The sequence below is a fragment of the Gopherus evgoodei genome, chromosome 1 (assembly GCF_007399415.2).
Source record: "Gopherus evgoodei ecotype Sinaloan lineage chromosome 1, rGopEvg1_v1.p, whole genome shotgun sequence".
Lineage (NCBI taxonomy): Eukaryota > Metazoa > Chordata > Testudines > Testudinidae > Gopherus > Gopherus evgoodei.
Window position 1 is genome coordinate 116,884,767 of NC_044322.1, and position 23,105 is coordinate 116,907,871.

The 23,105-nt window shown below is 40.0% G+C and overlaps 1 protein-coding gene across 6 annotated transcripts in view; it reads right to left on the minus strand.

Moving 5' to 3' along the window:
• The window catches only part of LOC115655014 (interleukin-1 receptor type 1-like), a 43,997-nt gene extending 21,410 nt beyond the window's left edge, over positions 1–22,587 (minus strand). The window contains exons 1-8 of one of the 6 annotated variants that reach the window (XM_030570019.1): positions 22,514–22,587; positions 19,973–20,050; positions 14,114–14,197; positions 12,408–12,474; positions 9,455–9,686; positions 6,769–6,958; positions 4,317–4,491; positions 240–305 (exon numbers count right to left, since the gene is read on the minus strand). In XM_030570019.1, the coding sequence (XP_030425879.1) occupies positions 240–305; positions 4,317–4,491; positions 6,769–6,958; positions 9,455–9,686; positions 12,408–12,468 (724 nt within the window). In that variant the 5' untranslated portion in view covers positions 12,469–12,474; positions 14,114–14,197; positions 19,973–20,050; positions 22,514–22,587. Of the gene's footprint in view, positions 1–239; positions 306–4,316; positions 4,492–6,768; positions 6,959–9,454; positions 9,687–12,407; positions 12,475–14,113; positions 14,198–19,968; positions 20,169–21,923; positions 22,241–22,513 lie in introns of those variants that run through there. The other 5 variants (XM_030569997.1, XM_030570039.1, XM_030570030.1 and 2 more) reach the window with 5 other exon arrangements.
• Positions 22,588–23,105: the final 518 nt, after the last annotated feature.

Here is a 23,105-nt window from a genome sequence, read left to right on the forward strand (position 1 = left end):
TAGGACAAACTTCCTAACTGTAAAGCTAGTTATGCATTGGAACAAGTTACCTAGAGAGGCTGTGGAATCTCCATTACTGGAGATTTTTAAGAACAGGTTAGACAAATGCCTCTCAGGAGATGATCTAGATAATACTTACTCCTGCCTCAGCACTGAATCTAGTTGACCTATCAAGGTCCCTTCCAGTCCAACAATTCTATGATTCGTGATTTGTTATTTGTTAGAAGGCAATTACTTACCAAGTTCTACTTCAATCGAATGGTTTTTTGGATAAACAAACACTGGTGGTGTCTTCTTTGGGCCCTCTAATAAAAAAATTAAAAAAAAAAAAAAAAAAGATTAACAACCAATGGTCATTACCCCTGCTACACTACTGGTTTTACAATGGTTCCGTTTTATGGGTAGTTGACAACGATGTTACCAAGTACTGAATATTCATGCACATTAAGGTCATTTCAAACTTTCCAATATCTGTAATAATAGATTTTCTTTATTTGATTAAAGGATTTCACTCTGGGATCAAACTGGGCATAAGTTTTACCTTATCTGTAAATATGCAAACATTTTCAGATTTATAGGAATAAATCTATAGGAAGCCTAATACCAAAAAAATTCTCATGATACTCACAAGGGCAGTGGGAAAAAGTGGGAGAGAGAGGACATTTCACTGACATCTTGGATGTTCACCACAAATCTATGTTTCATGTATGTTTTATCTAGTAAAATAACGTCTGGACTGGAGCTTCAAGTGTATAGTAATCAGGAATTGTATTGTTTTGTGTGCTTTAACAATCACGGTCAGTCTTCAGCAAGTAATAGCTGTCCTCTCACTACAGGTAAAATCCTATTCTATTTAGGCTCTTGTAGAATACCAACTAATGTCATGCAAATATCTAAACCAAAGAGATCACCAAATCAAAAATCTTGAAGATCGAAGTTTCATCTGAAGCAGCCTTTTTTTTTTTTTTTGGAAGAATGGTTATTTTCATGGTGGTTCTTGTAGTGTCAGTCAACAATCACAACATTGCATATACATACCCCTCAGCCATGACACTAGCAGTGAATTTGGATCTCAGGACTCCCCTTAGATGCACACAAGCACGTCTGACAATACCAAAGCTAGTGCTGATACTAAGGCAGTTTACCCATTTTAATATTTTAGGTTTGCTGGAGGCTCAAGGTTTAGAACTAACTTTTTATTGCAGAAGGACTAATGTAAGTGCTAATGATTTTGTTGTAGTCAGCTATTTTATGTCCCAGCCATCTCTCCCTCTCCACCAGTAGTGGTTCTAGCCGATTCCTGAGGACAAGGTGATCACCCAAGCCATAAGGAGTAGTTTCCCAGCAGGTTTGCTTGCATGGGTTTTGTGTGTGTGTGTGTGTGTGTGTGTGTGTGTGTGTGTGTGTGTGTGTGTGTGTGTGTGTGTGTGTGTGAGAGAGAGAGAGAGAGATACACACACACACACAGAGCAAGAGCGACAGCGACAGCGACCACATGTGTGTGTTTGGTTTTATGCATAAAACTCCTTTGTGGGCATTCCACTACACAAGTCCCTCCACAGTAACCATCAGTTCCCTCAAACCCATGAACTTTTTCTCCCTGACACCCAGACACTTAATTTCCTTTTCCCTTATCAATTCTTCTTTAGACGTCATGCCCTCCTTCTCAGCAACAGCTGGTGCTGCTGCTCACAGTGGACAAGATTCCCTCCTTTCCTCTGAGAGCCTCACAGAGGGAGAAGGGAGGAACTAAATTAGAGTGAGCAAGAGACTAGCAGGGAAAGATGATGTTCTCAAGTCAAATCTGCTCCTGCTACCTATTGGGAACCTGTCAAATGCCAAATGTGTAAGCAGGAAGACTGGGAAGCTGCAAGATGGGGCCTGAATGCCAGAACACCTCTAGCCAAATGTTCGATGGTGGGCAGATCTGCTTCCCAAGCAACTATGTTTCTGAATGGCACCCTGAGCCCTGAATCTGCAGGAAGGCACTAGAGCTGGTCAGAAGTTTTTTGACAAAATATTTATCAGTCAAAAAATGCTGATTTATCAAAACTGAAACTGTTTGTGCAACAGAGTCAGTTTAGAATTTCCTGACTTGAAAAACAAATTCAAAATTGCCAAAATGTTTTGTTTATACATTTTTAAATGAAAACTTTCAGTTTTTTTAGTTCAAAAACTACTTTGTTTCAAATTTTAAGCTAAGTAAACTAAAAAGGTTAAAGTGAAAAGGTTGAAATTGGAAAAAAAATGTTTTAATTAATCCAAACAAAAGAAAAATCAGGGTTTTTTGGTTCACAAATATTGGAGATTTTCACTGTATCAAAAAAAATCAGGTAAAAAACTTATGAACCCCAAGAATATTTGCCAGCTTGGAGAACTGTTCCCTGCCTAGCTCTATTTACCACATCCTTCTCTCTGCAAATTAAAAAAAAGTCCTAAACCCATTTTGCCTGTCCCTTCCCCATCTCTGCTGCTGTATTTCCCATCCATGTCCTTCTGAGTCAATGTTCTGCCCCTTTTCCTATATATCTGCCCATATAAAGCAGAAAGTTTGGAAGCCATCACAAGAAAGTACTTGTGCTCCTAGTGCAAGACAGAAATTAGGTCTCAAATGTTTTAGGAGTTACACTGAGATTTCTACGTTATATTTTAAATGTATAATACTTCCTTCCACATCTCTGGAGGCCTGTAAATACACATATATACAAATGTGTGTCTCTTCGCAGAGATATACAAAGCCCAATATTCTGCCCTAAAGGTCAACAAAACCCAGGCTCTGTTGGATCAGTGGAAGGAGCTAATCCTAGAGTCAATAGTACTCCAATGGAAGTATCCCAGATTAAGCTAGGTGTTTGGTTGAATGCCAAACTGACTTCAAATGCTGTGGCAAACAGGGACAGGCAGTAACCCAGATATCAAGTACCCAAAAGCCAATACCTTGAATTGCACCCAAAACCAAATAGGAACAAGTGAAATGTTGAACTGGTAGAGTGCGTTCCTATTGCCTACAACTACCAAAGCAGGCAGGAAAACATGTTTTGTGTCTGCTGTAATCTTCAAGTCTTGTGTGGTCCCAAACAAGCCACACTGTGGTAGTCTAGTCCATAAATCGAAGAGGCATAGATTAGTGAAATAAGGACTGGCTTTGAAAGAGGAGAACAAAAACGATTAGCCAGATGCAGAGGAAAAAGGTGATCTTGGCCACCAACTCCATTCAAGTTTCCAGAAGTAGTTGCTGACCCAGCAACGTTCTAGCTCAGCAAATACAGGTTTTGTGCAACTTGAAACTGGAATTCCCCCTTCTGATTATGGATTTTCAGTTTTTTTGTCTTTTCGGGTGAGCACTTTACAATAATTTAGGCTGTCACAGCTACAAAGACAAAATGCCCTACATTATTTCCAAGTCTGCACATATACACACTCTTGATTTTTCATTGTAAGCAGAATTGATTGATGGATAATCTTGCCAAAGGCAATTTCCTCTTATTGTTTGCAGTCAGCACTGTCATGTGCTCTCACTGGGGCAGTGAATCTGTTTTATACTCCCCTCTAAAGAGTCTGATGGACTCTAGTGAATTCTTCAAGTGTAAAAATACTATGCAGATAATGGCCTATTCTTGACTAATATTCATCATCTTCTGTCCTCAACTACCTACACAGTGCAAAGAACAAGTGACACCTCCCTATACTACCATCATCACAGGTCACCTCTTCCACAACTGTGGATTGAGACACTGAAACACATGCACAATTATGGACATTGGCCTTCAGTAAAATAAAATACTGCAGGACCGACAAAATTATTTTGGAAGCGTACTGGCAAGAGTAACAATTCATACATTTTAAGCCCTGGCTATCGTTTGCTCTGTTATGCCAAGTACATTAAGAGTTTGGTTTCTGGTAGTTTAAATTTTATCAGTAGCTTAGCAGAAATTAGCGTCACGTGGTCTTTCACCCTCTCCTTACAAAGAAACAGATCTCAAGTCTAGGTTTTTTTCAACTGCGTGTGGTAAACCTTTTCCCACAAGGTGACTGCAAGCCTTAATTTGATCCAAAATACAAGCAGGGGAAGGAGTAATTGTTCCAACACAAAATTCTATTGTACTTTATTTCTAACATTCTGGGGAAGAATAATTTGGAAACATTTCAATGCCTTTAAATTCTACAAACCAGCTGCACTTTTTGAAGGTGAAAGATTAGTAGTACTATGGTGTGCCAATAACTAGCTCTGTTAACCCTAAACTTTAAACACAGGAGAGCCAAAAAGATTTAAAAAAAAAAAAAAAAAAAAAACTTTTGTTTACTTAACATAATACCTTCAATGTCTACATAAATGGTTCGTGAAACATTATGTTGTATTCCCATGTAAGTATATGTTGTCTGGCACATGTAGTTTCCTTTATCATGCATAGTTACATTATTAATCATAAGATAGATGTCACCCTTTGAAGAGAGAAATCTGTTGTCTTGCAGTAATCCAGGCTTACATTCCTAAATAAAGCAAAAATAGCTGTGATTTGGGAGTATTAATAAAATATTGATTATTAAAGCATTTCCAAAAAAAAAAAAAAAAAAAAAAAAAAAGTGTTATTTCAACCATGTAAGATACAGCTCCCTGCCCAAGGTGTATATACTACCAAATATTCTCTGAATATAGCAACGTAGTTGTCAAGTTTAATATGAATTTTTAATAACTGCCAATTTAATGTACAGAGCTTTGGTACTGAAACACTGACAATATGTCGTTCTATTTTAAGAGACACTACCAAGACCTAAAGTGAAAATTTTTTTTAGGGTTGTTTTTTTTTAAATAAATAAAATGGGAGTCATATTCAAAAACAGAAATCATCTTGAATTGAAAAGATTCATTCTGAAAAAGTCAAAAGGCAGCTTTTTTTTCCAGCTGACACAATTCAGTGAATTCAACACAAATTTGTAAAATGTTTCAGTTGACCCATGAGTTTTTCATGAAAAAGTTAGTCCAAAAATTTTTAGTCAGCCCTAGCTAGGACATCTATCCAGATATTTAACCTTTACAGCATATATTCATGCTGTTTCTTACCTGGCTGGCATAGGCATTTAACTATCTTGCAGGAGTTAAGTGCTTTCTTCCTATACTAAGAGATCACAAGAAGAACTCATTTCTTCTTCCTGGCAGTGAATAACGAGGCCCTTGAATTAATGGATTTTATTGTTTGTTTTTATTTTGGAAGAGATTATGTTTTCAAGCACCTAAACAGATTTTTCATTATGTTCTCTTCCAATTAAAACACTGTTTTGGAAGTTTCATTGGAAAACTTCTAAGAACAGTTTCCCATGATACTCTAGGGAAATAGGTAAGGGGGAGAATTAGTCAGGGAGCACATTGCATGGCTGAACCATCATTTTGGTCTTGATATTAAACATACTGTGTATTCTTTAAAAGATGGATTACTTTAATTTCCCACAGAGTGCAAGGAGGTGTTTCTACGAGTATTAATATAAACTCCAATTTTTAAAGCAGTGTAGGTATCCCCTCCACCTAATCACGGTGCATGTAGAAAGATGCAATTTCTCCATTAACCATACCCCCAAAAACCACTTAAGACTTTGAAGATGAACAATTTGAATTGTAGCTAGAAGCGAATAGAAAGTCAGTGCAGTGTACAAAGCCCCCATATAGCATGCTCCTTAAAGCCAACCCCACTAAATAAGTAGGCTACCTCATTGTGACAGCTGTAGCTTTTAGTTAATTTTCAAGAGTAAATCTCTTGTACAGTGCATTATTGGTGACAAATGCATAGATCACTGGTGATTTATATTGGAGTTGTATGTCACTGCAATCATTGTGCTAATATGCATATGAAAAAAAGTTTGGCCACTAATGTCTAAAACAACAAAAGCACTTCTAAGACTGTATGCCCACCTATCATCAATGAGGCTGAATCACTGCTCCCCCTCCCTCCATCATTTATACAGGAATATGCTACTTCTCTAGATGCTTCCTCAGGAAAATCATCATCACCTCCATCTTGCCTAGACTGAGTTTCAGCCAGTTTGCTCTGATCCTGGGCTTCAGACACACAAGCACTCGTGCCCCCAGCCAGACAGAGGACTACCTATAAAAGGGTTTCTGGGTTTTGACCTTTACACAGAAGGCCAGCTGTTCCCCTAGACAATTTAGCTTGCTTTGGGACCAGAATCTACACCCTTTCAGATCTGTGTGGCCTAAAATGTCAGATACTTTCCTGTTTACTGAAGCAGAAGATTTAACAGCTTTGATGAGTTCTATTTTCTTTGAAACTGAAGCTGAACTAGCAATGCAAAGTGCCAGATTATTTATTTAATCTTTAGTAGACAAAGAACGTCCAACAGGTTTTTACGAATTGTAAGCTACAAAAGGAAAAAAAGTGTCCAATTGCATGATTAAAAGTGTAATGTGTTCATCTACTTCATATTTTTAACCAATTACACATCAAAGTAACATATAGCAAGATCATACTCACATTTCTGATGCCGAGATATTATGGACTATTTTACAATTAAAATATAGATCAGAATCCTTTAGAATATGCTTTGGAAAAATTGAGGGATTGAGTTTTTTTAAACGTAAGCACATTCTTATTATGTTTCCTATAATATTCCAATAGATTTGGAAAGTTAGGTAGCCATTCATATTACACAGAAAAAACATCTGGTCTTTTTCTCATTACCATGCACAATTAGCTTACTAGAAGTGTTAAATTATCTGATAGGGAATATTACAGTAACAATGCATATATACCGTACCTTATACCACTGTATTTCAGGTGCAGTATTATTTTCATCATTAAAATATTCCAGATCAGGACATGTAATCTTTCCACCAATTGACATAAATACTTTTTGTTTATACATAGTTTCTCCATTAAAACATAAGCCATCATTGTTCTTGAAAACATGTAGATGTATATATTCTTTGTCAGAGCTGTCAGAATTCCTGTAATGAGAACAGCAACAAATTGGACCATTACTAGTACTTCCCAAGTCCACAATAATGCAAGTCAGGCTCTGGATCCCAGACTGGAAAGGCAGAAATGAGACTTCAGCCAGAAGTCAAGATTTTAAAAAATGAGTAAAGTTGGGCTCCTAAATCCAGATTTTAAAAAGCTATCCATTTCTGATAATCTTGGCCAGAGTCTACACCATTGCTGATCAGTGTTAAAACTTTTGTGAAGTGACTGAATTCTCTACCCAGCTCATCTAGAGCAGTGCTTCTCAAAGTCGGGCCGCCGCTTGTTCAGGGAAAGCCCCTGGCGGTCCAAGACAGTTTGTTTACCTGCCGTGTCTGCAGGTTCAGCCGATCGCAGTTCCCACTGTCTGCAGTTCACTGCTCCAGGCCCGAGCTGCTTCCTGCAGCTCCCATTGGCCTGGAGCAGCGAACCTGCGGATGCAGCAAGTAAACAAACTGGCCTGGCCCACCAGGGACTTGCCCTGAACAAGCAGTAGACTGGCTCTGAGAAGCACTGATCTACAGTCACTAAATAGTCTAAAAATAATTCAAAGCAGAGAAACATGATCAAAGACAATTTTTATATTATCAGGCTAAAATTTCTTTTTTATAGTTTACTTTTAGTATTTCCATGAATCTGAAAACAAAGTGAAATTGGAAGGAAAGAGGTTAAGAGCAGTAAGAGTGGCAATACCATACCATGTCATCCTTGCTTCTGTGCTGCTGCTGGTGGCGGCTGTGCCTTCAGAGGTTGGCTCTTGGTCACCAGCCGCCGCTCTCCAGTTGCTTAGCTCTGAAGGCAGCACCACCACCATCAGCAGCAGTGCAGATGTAAGGGTAGCAGTACCTACAATAACCTTGCAACCCTCACTCCCACACACAACGTCTTTTTGGGGTCAGGACCCTACAATTACAACACTGTGAAATTTCAGATTTAAATAGCTGAAATCATGAAATTTATTTCTTTTAAAATCCAAAGACCGTGAAATTGACCAAAACGGACCATGAATTTAGTAAGGCCCTACCAACAGGGATATGCACTTGAACCATTTAAAAAATATATATATTTTATATATATATATATATATATATATATATATATATATATAAGATTTGGGTTATATCACTGCTCTGCAATCAGGCCCCATCTATATATTTTCATTCCCACACAATGGGGGAAAATAAGAGGTGCCTAACAGACTATTGTCAACTCAAAATTGAGTATTTAAAAACTGGGTAAGCCCGACTCCTAATTGAGTTAAAATAATGCTGGATTGTTTGATGGGATGTGCAAGAGTTGCATTCCCTCTCACCCTAATGCTTGCCAATTTTTGACAAGTTGCCACTTCAAAGGTTAATGGGATATACAGCTTAGGTCAGGGCATAAATCAGAAGTTCAAGCTCCGACCATGGTCAGTGCTATTTACCACTGTCAGAAATGCCTCCAGACTACGTCATTCCATTCGCAATCCAAACCTGGTGACCCTAATTCACGTTCTTGTGACACAGATGTTATATTACTGCAGTGCACTCCGGATTGGGCTACTTGTAAAGCTTATGTTGACGATAACCAATGCGCAATGAAAACATCAGGATAAAAAGGAGAATTCCTGCCCACCCACTGCTGCGCTTTTTGGAAAAAAATCCTGTTGGTACAGAATGAATATTAGTCTTTATTTCTAATGTATAAAATCCTAATATAGGCACAGCCCTATGAACAACACTGAGCTTCTGTCACCCTATGAAGTAAGGAGCAGTGGGATTTTTAAATCTCAAAGGAAGATGAGAAGAATTGCTTTACTTTCTTCTTTGCTTCTACAGTACTGGCTCTCTTGTTTTGGACGAAAGACATTCTAATCATCATCTTCATCTATCTGTCCTCTTAAAAAAACTGAAAAGCCTAAAGAGTATTTGACAAAGCAGTCTGTATAACATGGTGCCTTGATTTTCAATAAGCTGTATTTCTTTTACTCTTAGTATTTTAATTCATACTTTAAAATAGTGTTTAGTGAGACATGTAAAACTACCGTAGATTAGTATTATTTTTAAAACGTGACTGTGACTAGGCTAAATTCACCTCACCCCGATATTTCTCAGTTTCCTGATTAACTTAATCAAACCAAAAAAGTAAAACTGTTTTACTGTCTGTCAGAAACAGACTATAAAATTAAAGATGAAGTGATTCATTAATAGAGTTAAAAAGCATACTTACAAATTTACACTTCCAAAAAAATTCAATTAGTTAATAGTTCTAAAGCACATTGATGAAAAACCATTATACAATCATAAAGTATTATTTTAAGCCAAGTTCACTAGCAGTATAGTATCAAAAACAAAGCTGAAAAGCTGTCTAACTGTTTCCAAAAGTCTTTACACACTAGATTAACACCAAAAATACATTTCTGTCCTTCATGTGTGATCATTTTTCCCTTTTTGTAGAACAATTTTGCATGTAAAAATATTTATAAAAATACAGGCCCTTACCTTACATTACATTCATAAAGTCCTGAATCTTCTAAAGTTGCAGGAATAAACCAAAGCACGTTATCTCGCTGATGGATTCTGGAACGTGTCTCTGTAGTTATTGGTGTATCACTACCATTTCTATACCAAGTCAGATTGTAGTCAGAGTGAAGTGTTGGAATTTTAGCTATTTGACAACTGATAGCAATAGGCTCTCCTACAAGTACGAAATCACTAGACAGCTTCCTTTGTTCTAAAAAAAATAAATGAAGAAGAAATTACCAAAATTGTTTCTTTTTTTTATTAATTTTTCCTCACTTTTACTGGCAGAGGTAACAAATTATTCAGTTACAAAGATACAAGACTGACGAGTTATTTTTCAATAACAATTTATATTATTGTTTGCATTTGTTTAGCACCTTCCATTTGAGGACTTCAAAACGTTCACAAGCTTTAAGTCACACAACATCCTTTAAAATAGGGGGTCGTACAAGAGCTATATTTAACTCCAGTAGCCTCAATATAAAGAGCAGTATATAAAGATGCCAAATTCATTGAACTTCATGATCTTCAGGATGTAATTTTCTTGTTCTTTCTATTTAAAGACAAGCAGTGAATGTTAATACTTTACAAGATACTAGATTGGCAATGTAAACATTGTCACAATAAGTGCTGTACAGGCTAGGGGCAGTGCAAGTTTCCCCCACAGTGCTCTAGACAATGTGGCTCAGTTCTGGACCTGGTGGGACCAAATCCAGGCTGGAGAGGGCATTTCAGTGGTGTTTCTGGCACTGGAGAACATGATAGGCAAGAAAGTTGACAAAGATCTGAATCTGCAGCATGTAACATGACCAGACGAGGTCAGTAGCAAGTCAACCATTCAGACCAGGTAGTCTTCAGTTTTAGCATATATCCTGTGACCAATCCTGCAACTTGCCACGTCTCCCCCACACTTCAAGATTTTCATTTAATATGGCAAACGTTGCTTGAGCATTACACTATACAACATGCTAAGTGTAAGCAGGACTTCACTAATTATGACTGTGTAACAAGTTAAGGCAAGGCATGTACACTTGCAAGAAGTCCTTAAACAAAAAGATAGGGACTGCAAGCATTCAGACCTCAACGGAAGACAGAACAACACAGATCTGCATACCTAAAAGGTCAGTTTAACCACAACCATATAAACAGAGCAGGTCAGTTGGCCACAGAACCGATTTCACATTTTTTCTTACTTTTATAACACTGAGTGTCCAAAATACTTGATAAAAATTGAACCTTACTGAAAAGCTTCTAAATCCACAATATATTGAATTGCTATACAAATCCAGAGCTGCATTTTTAAAGAGGAAACCCATATTCACATTTTACTGCATAGAACCTTAAAATTAAAATTTTTCACTTACCAGTTTAGTCCTCCTTTTTCTTCCCCTCCTCCTCCCCAATCCAGTCTATGCCATTTGCCAAATAATTTAAAATATACTCGCTAGTTTTCAATGGAGCACAAATCAGTTTGAATCTGTTTAAGACTGCTCTTGTTAAGAGAGGAGAGGAATGTCATTGCTCTGTGCAATCCTAATTTCTATTAAGTCAGTATACAAGTAAACTGGGAGGTACATACACAATTTCAGGACCAGACTAACATTATGCCCTCTAAGGCTGCCAACAATTTAAATATGTTACAGTTTACATAGAATTGAAAAGATTTTTTTTTAAGTTATTTATCTATAACTTTCCTGAAATACCTAGAGAAGGGGTGGTCAAACTGTGGCTCACGAGCCATATGCGGCTCTTTTACCGTTTCAGTAATAAAAGTATACATTTTTTCCACTTATTTTACTGAGATACTGTGCGTACTTGACTTCACATGTTATCCCCTTCTGGAATTTCTGAGTGTTTTGGATAAATACATTTGAATTCATAAGCACTAGAATGTTATTGACAGAGACTATTAAAGTCATATAATCTCTCAGAAAGAAAGATTAGCCTTGCTATTCACTAAACATAACAGTTCTACTCACTAGGATATTACAGATGCCGTAACAGACAAACAAAACTCTCTTCAGTAATACAGTTCATGCTCCACTCTGTTACAAAGAGATGCTAAACAGACTTTCTATCCTACAGAGTCCTTATAGCTCCATGGCAAATGAAAGACTTTCTTCACTGTGACAGACGTTAAGGAGAGTTGTGACTTCCAAGCGAATATGGGGATAAGATTACAAATTCAGTCTTCAACCCTGCAATTGTACACCCAAAAAGCAAGATTCTACCTATAACTGGAGCCAGAAATTGCCCAATAATAGGTGCGCAGCTATCATTGTCCAGGACATTCTGAGTAAGCTCAAAAGCACTAACTTAGGGGTTCAAAAACTGGGGGTCGGGTGGTGAGGTTATTACATGGGGAGGGTCGTGAGCTGTCAGCCCCCACCCTAGACCCTGCTTTGCATCCAGCATTTACAATGGTGTTAAATATATTTTTTAAAGTCTTTTTAATTTATGGGGGGGGGTCGCACTCAGAGGCTTGCTGTGTGAAAGGGGTCACCAGTACAAAAGTTTGAGAATCACTGCACTATCATCTATATGGATGATATCTACCACTGATGTGCTGAGATACTGCACACTTCGGGTATGCAGACGCTACATCGTAAACAATGCTGTTATAAAAAGACCATTTTAATTCTAGAAATAAGTACTTTTAAGAAAGATTAAGACCCCAATTTTTAAAGTTTCCTTCTGTATTTGTACAGTTTACACTTTGATACATTTACAAGTCTGTCAGGCCACATATCATGCAGTCATCATCATCTTTGGTAAAATGACACCCTAGAAAGGGCATCCATACAATACACCCACCCCTCTGGTATGGCAGAGTGCAAGACAGCCTTCTCTGTTGTACTATTACTGAACTCATGTATATACTGAAAATAACTCATTTTAGAAATAATTCAATTAATAAACGTATTTGACTTACCAGCACTGAATGAAGAAACATAAGGAATTATACAGCAAATGAACCACAATGAAGAGGTCATGTTTTGCTGCAGAGAAAACAAGATATTTCATTAACATGCTAAAAGCGGTCAATTTTTTTTAAAATTATGTAATTTTGTTATATAATGTATGAAGGTATTTTACAGGGTAGATAAAATAAACAAACAAGTAGCAAAGGATGCTTATATGAAAAAGCAGAGCTCCAGACATACTTGCAATATATTAAAACATGTTGTCTATTCAAACTTCAAGCAGCTTTATATATATAAAGTTCTACAGTGCATTGGGAAGAATTAGCTGTTCTTAACATGCATGCTCCAGTTAAATGGTGGAGAAGATGAATACCTCAGTTTGTGCATGCATCAGTGTGTAAAACAATGTTGACCAGCAGATCCCACAGCTCCAAAGGATGGAATCTTCTTCTCTAGATCTTCCTCTTCCCCCCCCCCCCAATTTATAGACCTGCTTTCTCCAGAGATAGTCTCTTCACCTTAAAGCACGTCAAACCCTCTCCCAACTCATCTGCTGTTAACCAGCTTCCAAGTCCCTTGCTCCTTCCCATTATGACAACCTCCTCCCTTACAAGTAATAAGGAAGTATTGCATCATTTTAGCTAAATTAATCACACATTTATTTTAATGTAATTGCCTCCCTAACCATTCTGTTTCTGTCAGAGGGAAACAATCAACAGCACCATGTGATCTGCCAGTTTTCCATTGACCACATTTTGGGAGTCTCTGATCTAGACTTCTGCAGATGGTTTGCCTAGGTCAGGGGTTGGCAACCTTTCAGAAGTGGTGTGCCGAGTCTTCATTTATTCACTCTGATTTAAGGTTTTGCGTGCCAGTAATACATTTTAATGCTTTTAGAAGGTCTCTTTCTATAAGTCTATAATATAAACTAAACTATTGTTGTATGTAAAGTAAATAAGGTTTTTTAAATGTTTAAGAAGCTTCATTTAAAATTAAATTCAAATGCAGAGCCCCCCGGACCAGTGGCCAGGACTCGGGCAGTGTGAGTGCCACTGAAAAATCAGCTCACAAGCTGCCTTCGGCACCCGAGCCATAGGTTGCCTACCCCTGGCCTAGGTCACTGTAGAAGAAGCAGCAGAATTCACCCACCACGACTCTCTGTTCAGCTAGGGAGGTTTCATGTTTATTTTTGGACATCGTATTTTTTTTTAAAGAAATGCTTGCGAAATCTTAATATGTAATCAAAACCAAATAGCTAGTGGCTGGATCTGAGCTGAGCTTTTCTAGTGACAGTCACACAAATAAGTTTTGGTGAAAAAATAAAAATTTCTGAGCAATGGGAAATAATGCATAGATTCTGAAGGTAGAAGAAGAAGAAATTGATTTAATCTGCAGCAAGGGAGACTGAGGTTAGATATGAGGAAAAGCTTTCTAACTAGAAGGACAATTAACCACTGGAAAAGGCTTCCTAGAGAGGTTGTAGAATCCTCCCATCATTGGAGGTTTTTAAGAACAAGTTAAACACCTGTCAGGGATAGTCTACCTGACCCTGCCTCAGTGCAGAGTGCTGGACTTGATGACCTCTCGAGATCTCTTCCAGCCCTGCATTTCTATGATTCTATGATCATTCAAGAGAACTTGGCTCTATTACAGAATTTAACAACATCCAAATGTGTCCTCCTTTCGGATTTGTTGCTTGAGAAAGCATTCATACCTTAGTTTTTATTTAGCTCTCTTCTATGTATTTTTCCTGACATATGCCAAGGGGTTGGTCACCATCCTTGAAATTTAGGTTTACCTGAAAAGAAAAACATAAATCTTACAAAAGTGTCAAAGCATCATGTAAACAAGAGCATAACAAATTTCCAAAGGCAAATTTCCAGGGTCATTCTAAGTAAGTCAGCAAGGAAATATCTTCAGTACTACAGAGCAAGATACTTTTTCGTTTAAAGATCTCTGGGTAAAACTGGACCAGGTGTTCATGTATAGACCTCAAAGAACGCCATCTCTACCACCACATTCTTCATTTTTAAATATGATTTCTGAGATACAATTTAGCAAAAAGGCAGCATTATACAGGTGTCAGAGTTAATGCCAATCAAAAGCGAGAAGAGGAGGGGAAAAACCAGATAAAGAATCTGACTGTCAAAGCATACAATCTAAGAAAGCCACCCCTCCCTGACCCAGATGAAGAACTAGACAATCCAGTGTGATCTATATACAAAAATTACTCCAGGTTAACTTGACATATTTAAATCAAGACGGGATATCTTCCTGAAAGATATATTACAGCTCAAGCAGAAATTAGGGGCTTGATGTAGACGTTATAGGGCAAGATTATTTGTCTTATGTTTTGCAGGAGTTCAAATGAGATCATAGTTGTTCCTTATGGTCTTAAACTATGAGAATAATCTAGCTCCAGAAACTAAGTAAGGTGAGGGGGAGAGGGAGAGTATAGACATTCACAACCATGCCACCAGACTCCATCATGTCGTATAATGTCCTCCTTACATACAGAGAGAGCAGGGAGACTGACTGTATCAGCTCTCATAAGGGGTCACAAGGTAATGTTCATTGTTGATATAGACGCAAGTATATCTGTATTATATGACCCTCACCAAGCCATGTTATTGTTGGCAGGAAGAGGAGTCATGTTTCTTGAAACCTTTATGAAACAACCTATCACACCAACTGATAGCCCACATAGAAGTTTTATGCAGGACTTGTGTGTTTGCTCTGGCAAAATTACCAAAACCACAAAGTCTGTTGGAAGCAGATTCTGATGAAGCACAGGTTAATTTTAGATTTGACTAACAAGCTGATTTGTCAAACAGTGGTAAATGATTTGGGGAAAGAACCCTTTGTGATTCCAGTATTACATGAGCCATATCCCAAAGAGACCGGCATAGCTGGAAGATTATACAGTTATATTATATTTAGACACTGTCTGGGTGTACAGCTCCTTAACAGGCTTTTTACTCTTTCAGCTTAGAAGTGATTTAACCTCTACTGATGGCTCCAAGATAAAATATCCTATTTTAGTATCTAATATGGTTGAGTTAGCCTTTTGTTCACAAAAGCCCCCTGTCATACACAGATAGTTAAGGGTTAATGTCTCTTTTACCTGTAAAGGCTTAAGAAGCTCAGTAAACCTGGCTGACACCTGACCAGAGGACCAATAGGGGGACAAGGTACTTTCAAATCTTGGTGGAGTGAAGTCTTTGTTTGTGCTCTTTGTTTTGTTCGTTGTTCGCTCTTGGGACTAAGAGGGACCAGAGGTACATCCAGGCTCTCCACATCTTTCTAAATCAGTCTCTCATGTTTCAAACTTGTAAGTAATCAGCCAGGCAAGGCATGTTAGTCTTATGTCTGTTTTCTCAACTTGTAAATGTTTCTTTTTGCTGGAAGGATTTTTACCTCTGTTTGCTGTAACTTTGAATCTAAGGCTAGAGGGGGTTCCTCTGGGCTATATGAATCTGAGTACTCTGTAAAGTATTTTCCATCCTGATTTTACAGAGATGATTTTTACTTTCCTTTCTTTAATTAAAAGCTTTCCTTTTTAAGAACCTGATTGATTTTTCCTTGTTTTAAGATCCAAGGGGATTGGATCTGTGTTCAGCAGGGAATTGGTGAAGTGCCTCACGGCAACCCGGGAAGGGGAAAGTTTTGGGGGAACAGAAAGTGCCCCAGACACTGAAATTCTGGCTGGTGGCAGCGTTACCAGATCTAAGCTAGTAATTAAGCTTAGAAGGGTCCGTGCAGGTCCCCACATTTGTACCCTAAAGTTCAAAGTGGGGGAAAAACCTTGACAAACCCTTTGATTAAAACGGCTAAGGCTCACAGTAAAACTGATCCATGTGCCATCCAAAAACAGAAACCAGACTGGCTGGCTAAGCAAGGAGCAGCAGGAAAAAAACATCTGTCAGTGTATAATCAATTACAGTAAAACATCTGTCGCCTCCTAAAAGAAAAGGGTTCAGGATGTGTCATAGTATCTTTCCCCAATCTGAACCTTAGAGTCCAAAAGTTGGGGTACCAGCATGAATTCCTCTAAGCTTAATTACCTGCTTAGATCTGATAAGCTGCCACCAATCAGGAATTCCAGTGCCTGATACACGCTGGCCCCCTCAAAACTTTCCCTGGGGACCCCCAAGACCCAGACCCCCTGAATCTTAACACAAGAAAAGTAAACTCTTTCCCTCACCCGTGCCTCTCCTAGGATTTCCCTCACTGGGTTACCCTGGATGATTCAAACTCCTTGAATCTTAAAACAGGGAGGAATGTCCCTTCCCCCCCTCCCCTCTCTCTCTCACCCAGGGCAAAACAGATTCAAGGTCCGTGAATCTAAAACAAAGGGATTCTCCCTTCCCCTTCCCTGTTAAGTACAGACTCAATTCCCTTGAGCCTCAACAAGGGGAAAAATCAGACAGGTCTTAAAAGCAAAACTTTTAATAAAAAGAAAGAAAAAGAGTAAAAGTTATCTCTGCAATTTAGATGGTAAAAGTTACAGGGTCTGCCAGCTTACAGAAACTGGAGAAAAAGCCTCCTCCAGCAGAAATACAATTTAAAATACTTCCAGCCAAATACACATTTGCAAATACAGAAAACAATCAAAAGACTGTAACCGCCTTTCTTACTAAAATACTCGCTATTCTGAATATATAAGAAACTGTAGCAGGGAGACTGGCAAGAAACCTGTTGCACATCTAGTCCGTTCCAGGACCCAGAGAGAACAAAGCAAAATCCTAAACACACAAACAAAGGCTTCCCTCCACTGAGATTTGAAAGTATCTTGTTTCCTGATTGGTCCTCTGGTCAGCTGTTTGGTTCCCTGTTTGTTAACCCTTTACAGGTAAGAGAGACATTAACCCTTAACATCCTGTCATAAACAGATAGTTATTCCAAATCTAAGAGAATTCAAGAAATTCTCTTAGATTTGGAATAACATCCTGAACCTTGACATGGCTGGATCAGGTTTGCAGTCAGACTATTCAATAAATGCCTGGGTTAATGACCCGAGGAGTTGTAGGTGCAGGTTGGATTGGGAATAATGCTCTGCCTGAGAAGTCACCTTACAAATTCTTTGAAGGAAATTCTGAAATAATTGATGGGATTGGAATGTACACCAAAGATGTCAGTGGCACCTACAGCTCATCCGTTTGGTTCATGATTCACCCACGGGAGGACAGCAGGGAACTGAAAAGACCCTCTAACAGATGTCCACTCTAGGACGGTGGCTCACTATGAGGGAAGATATTCAGGAACATTGACAGTCTTGTCTTGTTTGCGCTCAAGATAATCCCACACAAGGAAAAAGCAATACTCTTTCAAGGTCACAAAGGCATGAGGTCCCTGATATACCTTACCAAACAATTTTATAGGATCCCAGACCATTACTCAGAAAGGAAAAAAAAAATGTGATTGATTCCTTTTCAAAATGATGGGAAGCTTTCCCCATGTAAACCAATACAGCACTAGTCTCAGCTAAAGTTCTGGTACTACAGGTGAATCTTCCATGGTAATCAATCAGGCCCTGCAGCACCATGGAGAGATACTCTTTCCTGCTGATAAACAGTCTTTCTATACTGCAACTGGGAGGTGTGATTGTAGCATGTGTAGACATACCTGAACTAGTATGAACTAGCTTTGATCTAGCTAGGTCTAAAGTGGCTCAAACTTTATGATGTTCCCAGGTTATGCTGCCACAGCTTCACTACTATTGTTATTTGAGCCATTTTTGATCTAGCTAGATCAGAGGTTCTCAAACTGCAGATTGGGAACCCTCAGGGGGTCATGAGGTTATTATATGGGGGGGATGCAAGCTGTCAGCCTCCACCTCAAACCCTGCTTTTCCCTTCAGCATCTATAATGATGTTAAATATATAAACAAGTATTTTTAATTTGGGGAGGGGGTTATACAAAGAAGCTTGCTATGTGAAAGAGGTCACCAGTACAAAAGTTTGAGAACCACTGAGCTAGAGCAAAGCTAGCTTAGGTATGTCTACACATCCTGCAACCACACCTCTCAATTGCAATGCAGACATAGCCAAAGATTTTGGTGTGAAGTGGGTGGCCTAGAATAGAAATGTGTGTCCCATCAATACCCACAGCTGGGAACCCCATCGATGCAAAGCCATCAATAACCTCTTGTGCACTACCAAACTTTAAGCCACGCAGTACCTCATTTTGGCATCAAGTGGGCAGAGCTTCGGAGAGTATACCTAACCTATTAAACTACTTTTATTCTTCTCAAGGAACAGCCATTACAAATAATTTATCCAAAAAATTACACAGCATAGCAGTATTTCCCACTTACCAGTATCTCTTAAGACAGGATTTCTCAAACATGGGTCGCCACTTCTGTAGGGAAAGCCCCTGGCGGGCCAGGCCGGTTTGTTTACCTGCCCCATCCGCAGGTCTGGCCGATCGCGGCTCCCTCTGGCTGTGGTTCGCTGCTCCAGACCAATGGGAGTTGCTGGAAGCGTCGCAGCCGAGGGACTTACTGGCTGCCGCTTCCAGCGACCCGCAGCCAGTGGGAGCGGCAATCAGCCGGACCTGCAGATGGGGCAGGTAAACACACCGGCCTGGCCCGCCAGGGGCTTTCCTTACAGAAGCAGCGGCCCCTGTTTGAGAAACCCTGTCTTAAGAGAAAAACATTTAGATAAAGATACTTTTTAAAAATATCCATGCGTCTGAATTAAGGATTAAATTAACTCTACTTTCTGTGGTAAATGGTGGTTTTATTATGCTGGCCATCTAAGATTTGGAGAGTCCTGTTAACTTCCCTGCTTTTAAATGTTTTGATTTTGTAATTGATATGAGAGGTAAGCACATCATCACTCACCAGTCTTAACTTGGTTTAGAAACACTCTCTTCTGAGACTAATATAAAAATGGGGCCAAATGTGTAAAAGCCAAGTAATGAAGGAGGATGGGGGAAAGAGACTCAGATCTTTTCTAAAGTTCCTGATGAAATCTTACGCATTTGGGATAGATTCCCATAGATGGTCATGACTGCAAATGACACTAATTTTATGGGCTCAGTCTGGCTTCTAGCTAATATCTCATCACCACAAGCCATTTTTAAAACCAATGATAATGCTGCCCAAGAGAGACCCAAGACTGGAATAACAGAGCTGCACATCAAATTTGATGCAGATCTGCATAGGGAAACCTGACAATCTCTTACACCACCAATACCTCACTCTAATCAATACTTGATACTGGAGATTGACAAAATCCACTTGCTAGTGGCTAGTGTGATGCTGTCTCTAGTGAGTGTAAAGTCCTATGCTATATTTTTCTGAAATATTTCAGTATTCGTTTAAAATATTGAATTTCTAGCTCTTATGGTTAAAAATAACCTTACATATGTAAACCAATACATTGTTGTCGCCTGAGTTTGCATACTATGTTCAGTGCTTTGCCAAGCAGAAGTGGAAAATTAACACAACGATAGATTTAATTGCTAGTATTCAGTATGATTGTTAAAAGTCATTTCAGTTTCACACTGTTGGCTTTTCTGGGACAGCTATGAATAGAGGCAGAGTCAAAGTCAAACTGCAGTTACTCACTTTTTTGGGGGTGGTTGTCTCCTGCAGCAGGGACTCCCTTGCTTCCACCACTCCTTGCATCAGTCATTATATAGTCAACTTCAAAGTGACAGCATAGATTATGTATATGTTAGTTAGAATGACTTTTTTTTTCCAAATAAGTATCATTCCAATATATCTTGTCACAGATTCAGCATTCTGGACTTATTTGCACACACTGGACAACATAGCAAAGAAAGTAATAAAGTATTAAGGACAATTTCAGATCCTGGGTCACTGTCAGTTAACCAAAATTAAGTCTCCTTATTAGTAATTTCAAATATATGGTTTCTGGTGATTTTTAGGGGATTTCAAAGGTTAATTCCAAAATTTGTCCCATTTCCTGTTACAAATACTTCTAAACATTACATGGAAAGAGTGCAGTACTGCTACAATTTTACTTTCTAAACATGATTTCCTAGTGTATTTGAGCACAGTCATATATTATTTGTAAGAAGACAATGCAAACCTAAAATCAAAATCACTGACTAGCAAGGAATCTAATGCTTTATAAGCAGTAAAACCAAAAAATAAATGAAGACATCCTAGCCATGCTTACATACAAATCAAATCCAAAACAAAATAATAAATTCAACTAAAATACAACCAAATTTAACCCAGACACTTGAAATGGATCAAAATTTTTGGCTGAATAGTTTATTCACTGAAAAGTATAGTTTCAGGTCACCAAAGCTAGTTGCAAATATGAAAGAACTGAGTGGGTTGGATTCACTGAAAGAGTGAGGATGTCTCTGTTGCCCAAGGTTAGAGCACTCACTTAAGAGGGGGAAGACCCCAGCTCCAGTCTCTGCTCCTTAGCAGGAATTCAAGTCTGGGTTTCTCAAATCCCAGGGGAGTGTCTTAACCACTAGGCTATTAGTACAAAGGCAGACTTGACATCACCAGTTTTATTAATCTAGCCCTTCACTTCCTTTGCTTTTATTTTAAAAAGCCAAAGGTTAAAAATGCCCCCAAAACAAAATATTCCATTCAACATTCCATTCCTTTTTCAATTCACAAAAAAATTCCAATTGGTTTTAGTCAAGCCAAATTTCTGGGTTTTTTTGGAACTGTCTGCGAACCAAAAATCAGTTTTTCCCACAGCTGTACTACACACTGAGTTTCCAGACTCAAAACCTAGTATTCTACTGTTTACAACAGCAAGCAGTGTATCCAAATATGTGGCTCCAGACAAGAAAGGTGGTACTTCCTATTAACAACGGAGACATACTACACTGAAAGGGCAGAAACAGAGCTGCTCTCTGTAAATCAAAGTAGCAATTCACAAGGTGACAAAATACACAACTTTGAAAACTTGACAGTGTTAGTATCTGTTTGCACATATCCACTGTTTCCCTAAACATCTTTTTATATGATATTCTTTACCATTAGATAAATCCAGTTTGATTTGTAAGTAGCATTTGGGGACAACAGTAAGAAACTGGTCTAGAAACTAACATCAAATACTGAAATATGAACAAGAAAAGGCCTGATTTCAGAACGAAGCTACATTTCAACCGATTTAATGGCATCTATTCCAAAATAAAACAGTCACAGAGACACTAACTCCTGCCACCCCACCTCTATAATGCCTTCTACTGATGCGAAGTTCAAAAAAGCTCAAGAAATGGCATCCATTTTTGTGAAATTATTTATAAGTGCCAGTCCCTAATCAAATCAGTTAATGAATTCATCTGTTGGTGATGCACCCTACCCTCCCTAATTTCACTTGCCACCAATTTGACAGGCAACGCGATTTAAGCATGCAGTAAATTAATTAACCCCTGCACACAAGAATATGCAAATAGATACCCTGAAGCTTCACACCCAGGAACCCACAGGGCTGTAGCTTATGGCAGTGGTTTTCAACCTGTGGTCCAAGGACCCCTGAGAGTCTGCAGACCATGTCTGTGATTTCCAAATGGGTACGTACCGCTATCTGAAATTTTTTAGGGCTCTGCAAATGAAAACAAGAGGTAGAAAGCCACTGGCTTCCAGAGATGCTGGAACAATTTGTAGGGGGGGTGTGCTGAGAGCCGCTGCGCCAAACCTGTAAATCCACGCTATCTGTATACGATGGAAACCGCTTCAAACCAGAGGGTGCAGATCACCCCTAGTTCCAGCACCCATGCTAGCCAGAGGAGCTTCTCAGCCAGCCTGCTTTCAGCTGGATCACAACAGTTCCTGCAGAGGCTGCTGCTGCAGATTTTGCAAGATCTCAGGGCAGCCCCCTGCCCGCGTTCCACAACAGCCGCTCTAAGGGCTCCTGCTGCTTCCCGGGAGCCCAAGCACTGGGGGCTTCTCCGGGGGGGGGGGGGGAACCGGCGGGGCAGAGTTAGGGAGCGAGGCTGGGGCCAGCCCAGCTCTGGCTCACCCGGGGCTCCACAGAGACGCCCCCTCCCCAGTGCCCGGGAGGCTCCCCAGGCGCTCCAGGGGCTGCAGAGAAGCAGCGGCCCCCTCCGCCGCCGCCTTGCCCCGGAGCAGAGACCGCCGCAGGCTGGCAGCTCCCCGCCAGTCCCTCACCTCCGCCAGCTCCGTCCGGGCGCCGCCGGCCATACCAGCCCTGCTAGCTGCGAGCGTGGCGCTGCGCAGCCAGGCGCGCTCCGCCCCCATTGAGCAAGGAGCCCGGCCCCGCCCCAGCCCGGAGCGAGCGCCCCTCCCGCACCAGGAGGCCCTAGCGGGCGGGCTGCGCTGCAGGTCCTCAGCCTGCCCGCGACCGCCGTGCACGGGGCACCCCAGAGCGGGGGCAGCGCTGCGTGGCGGGCCTCGCCAGTCCCTGCGCCCCGCGCTCAGGGACCTCGCTGCAGTCCAGGCTGAGGGCGCTGAATTGTTCCCAGCCCTTCGCTAGGCGGAGCTGAGTTTAAGTGCGGCTCAGGCTCGGGCGGGCAGGGAAAAGCAGAAGCCCAAAGGCTAGAACCGGGGAGAGCTGCTTCCTGCCCATGACTGCTGCGTCTGCTTCCCCTCCTACCTTTCCTCCCCAAACTGCTTCTCCCTCGCCCCACAGGCTGCGTCCTCACATCCAGTGCAGCCCAGTCCCATCCACCCCTGCCCCTGTAATGCTACACTGCCTTATGGGGCTTTATAAGTGGAAGGGGGAGCACGGGAACTCCTAAGC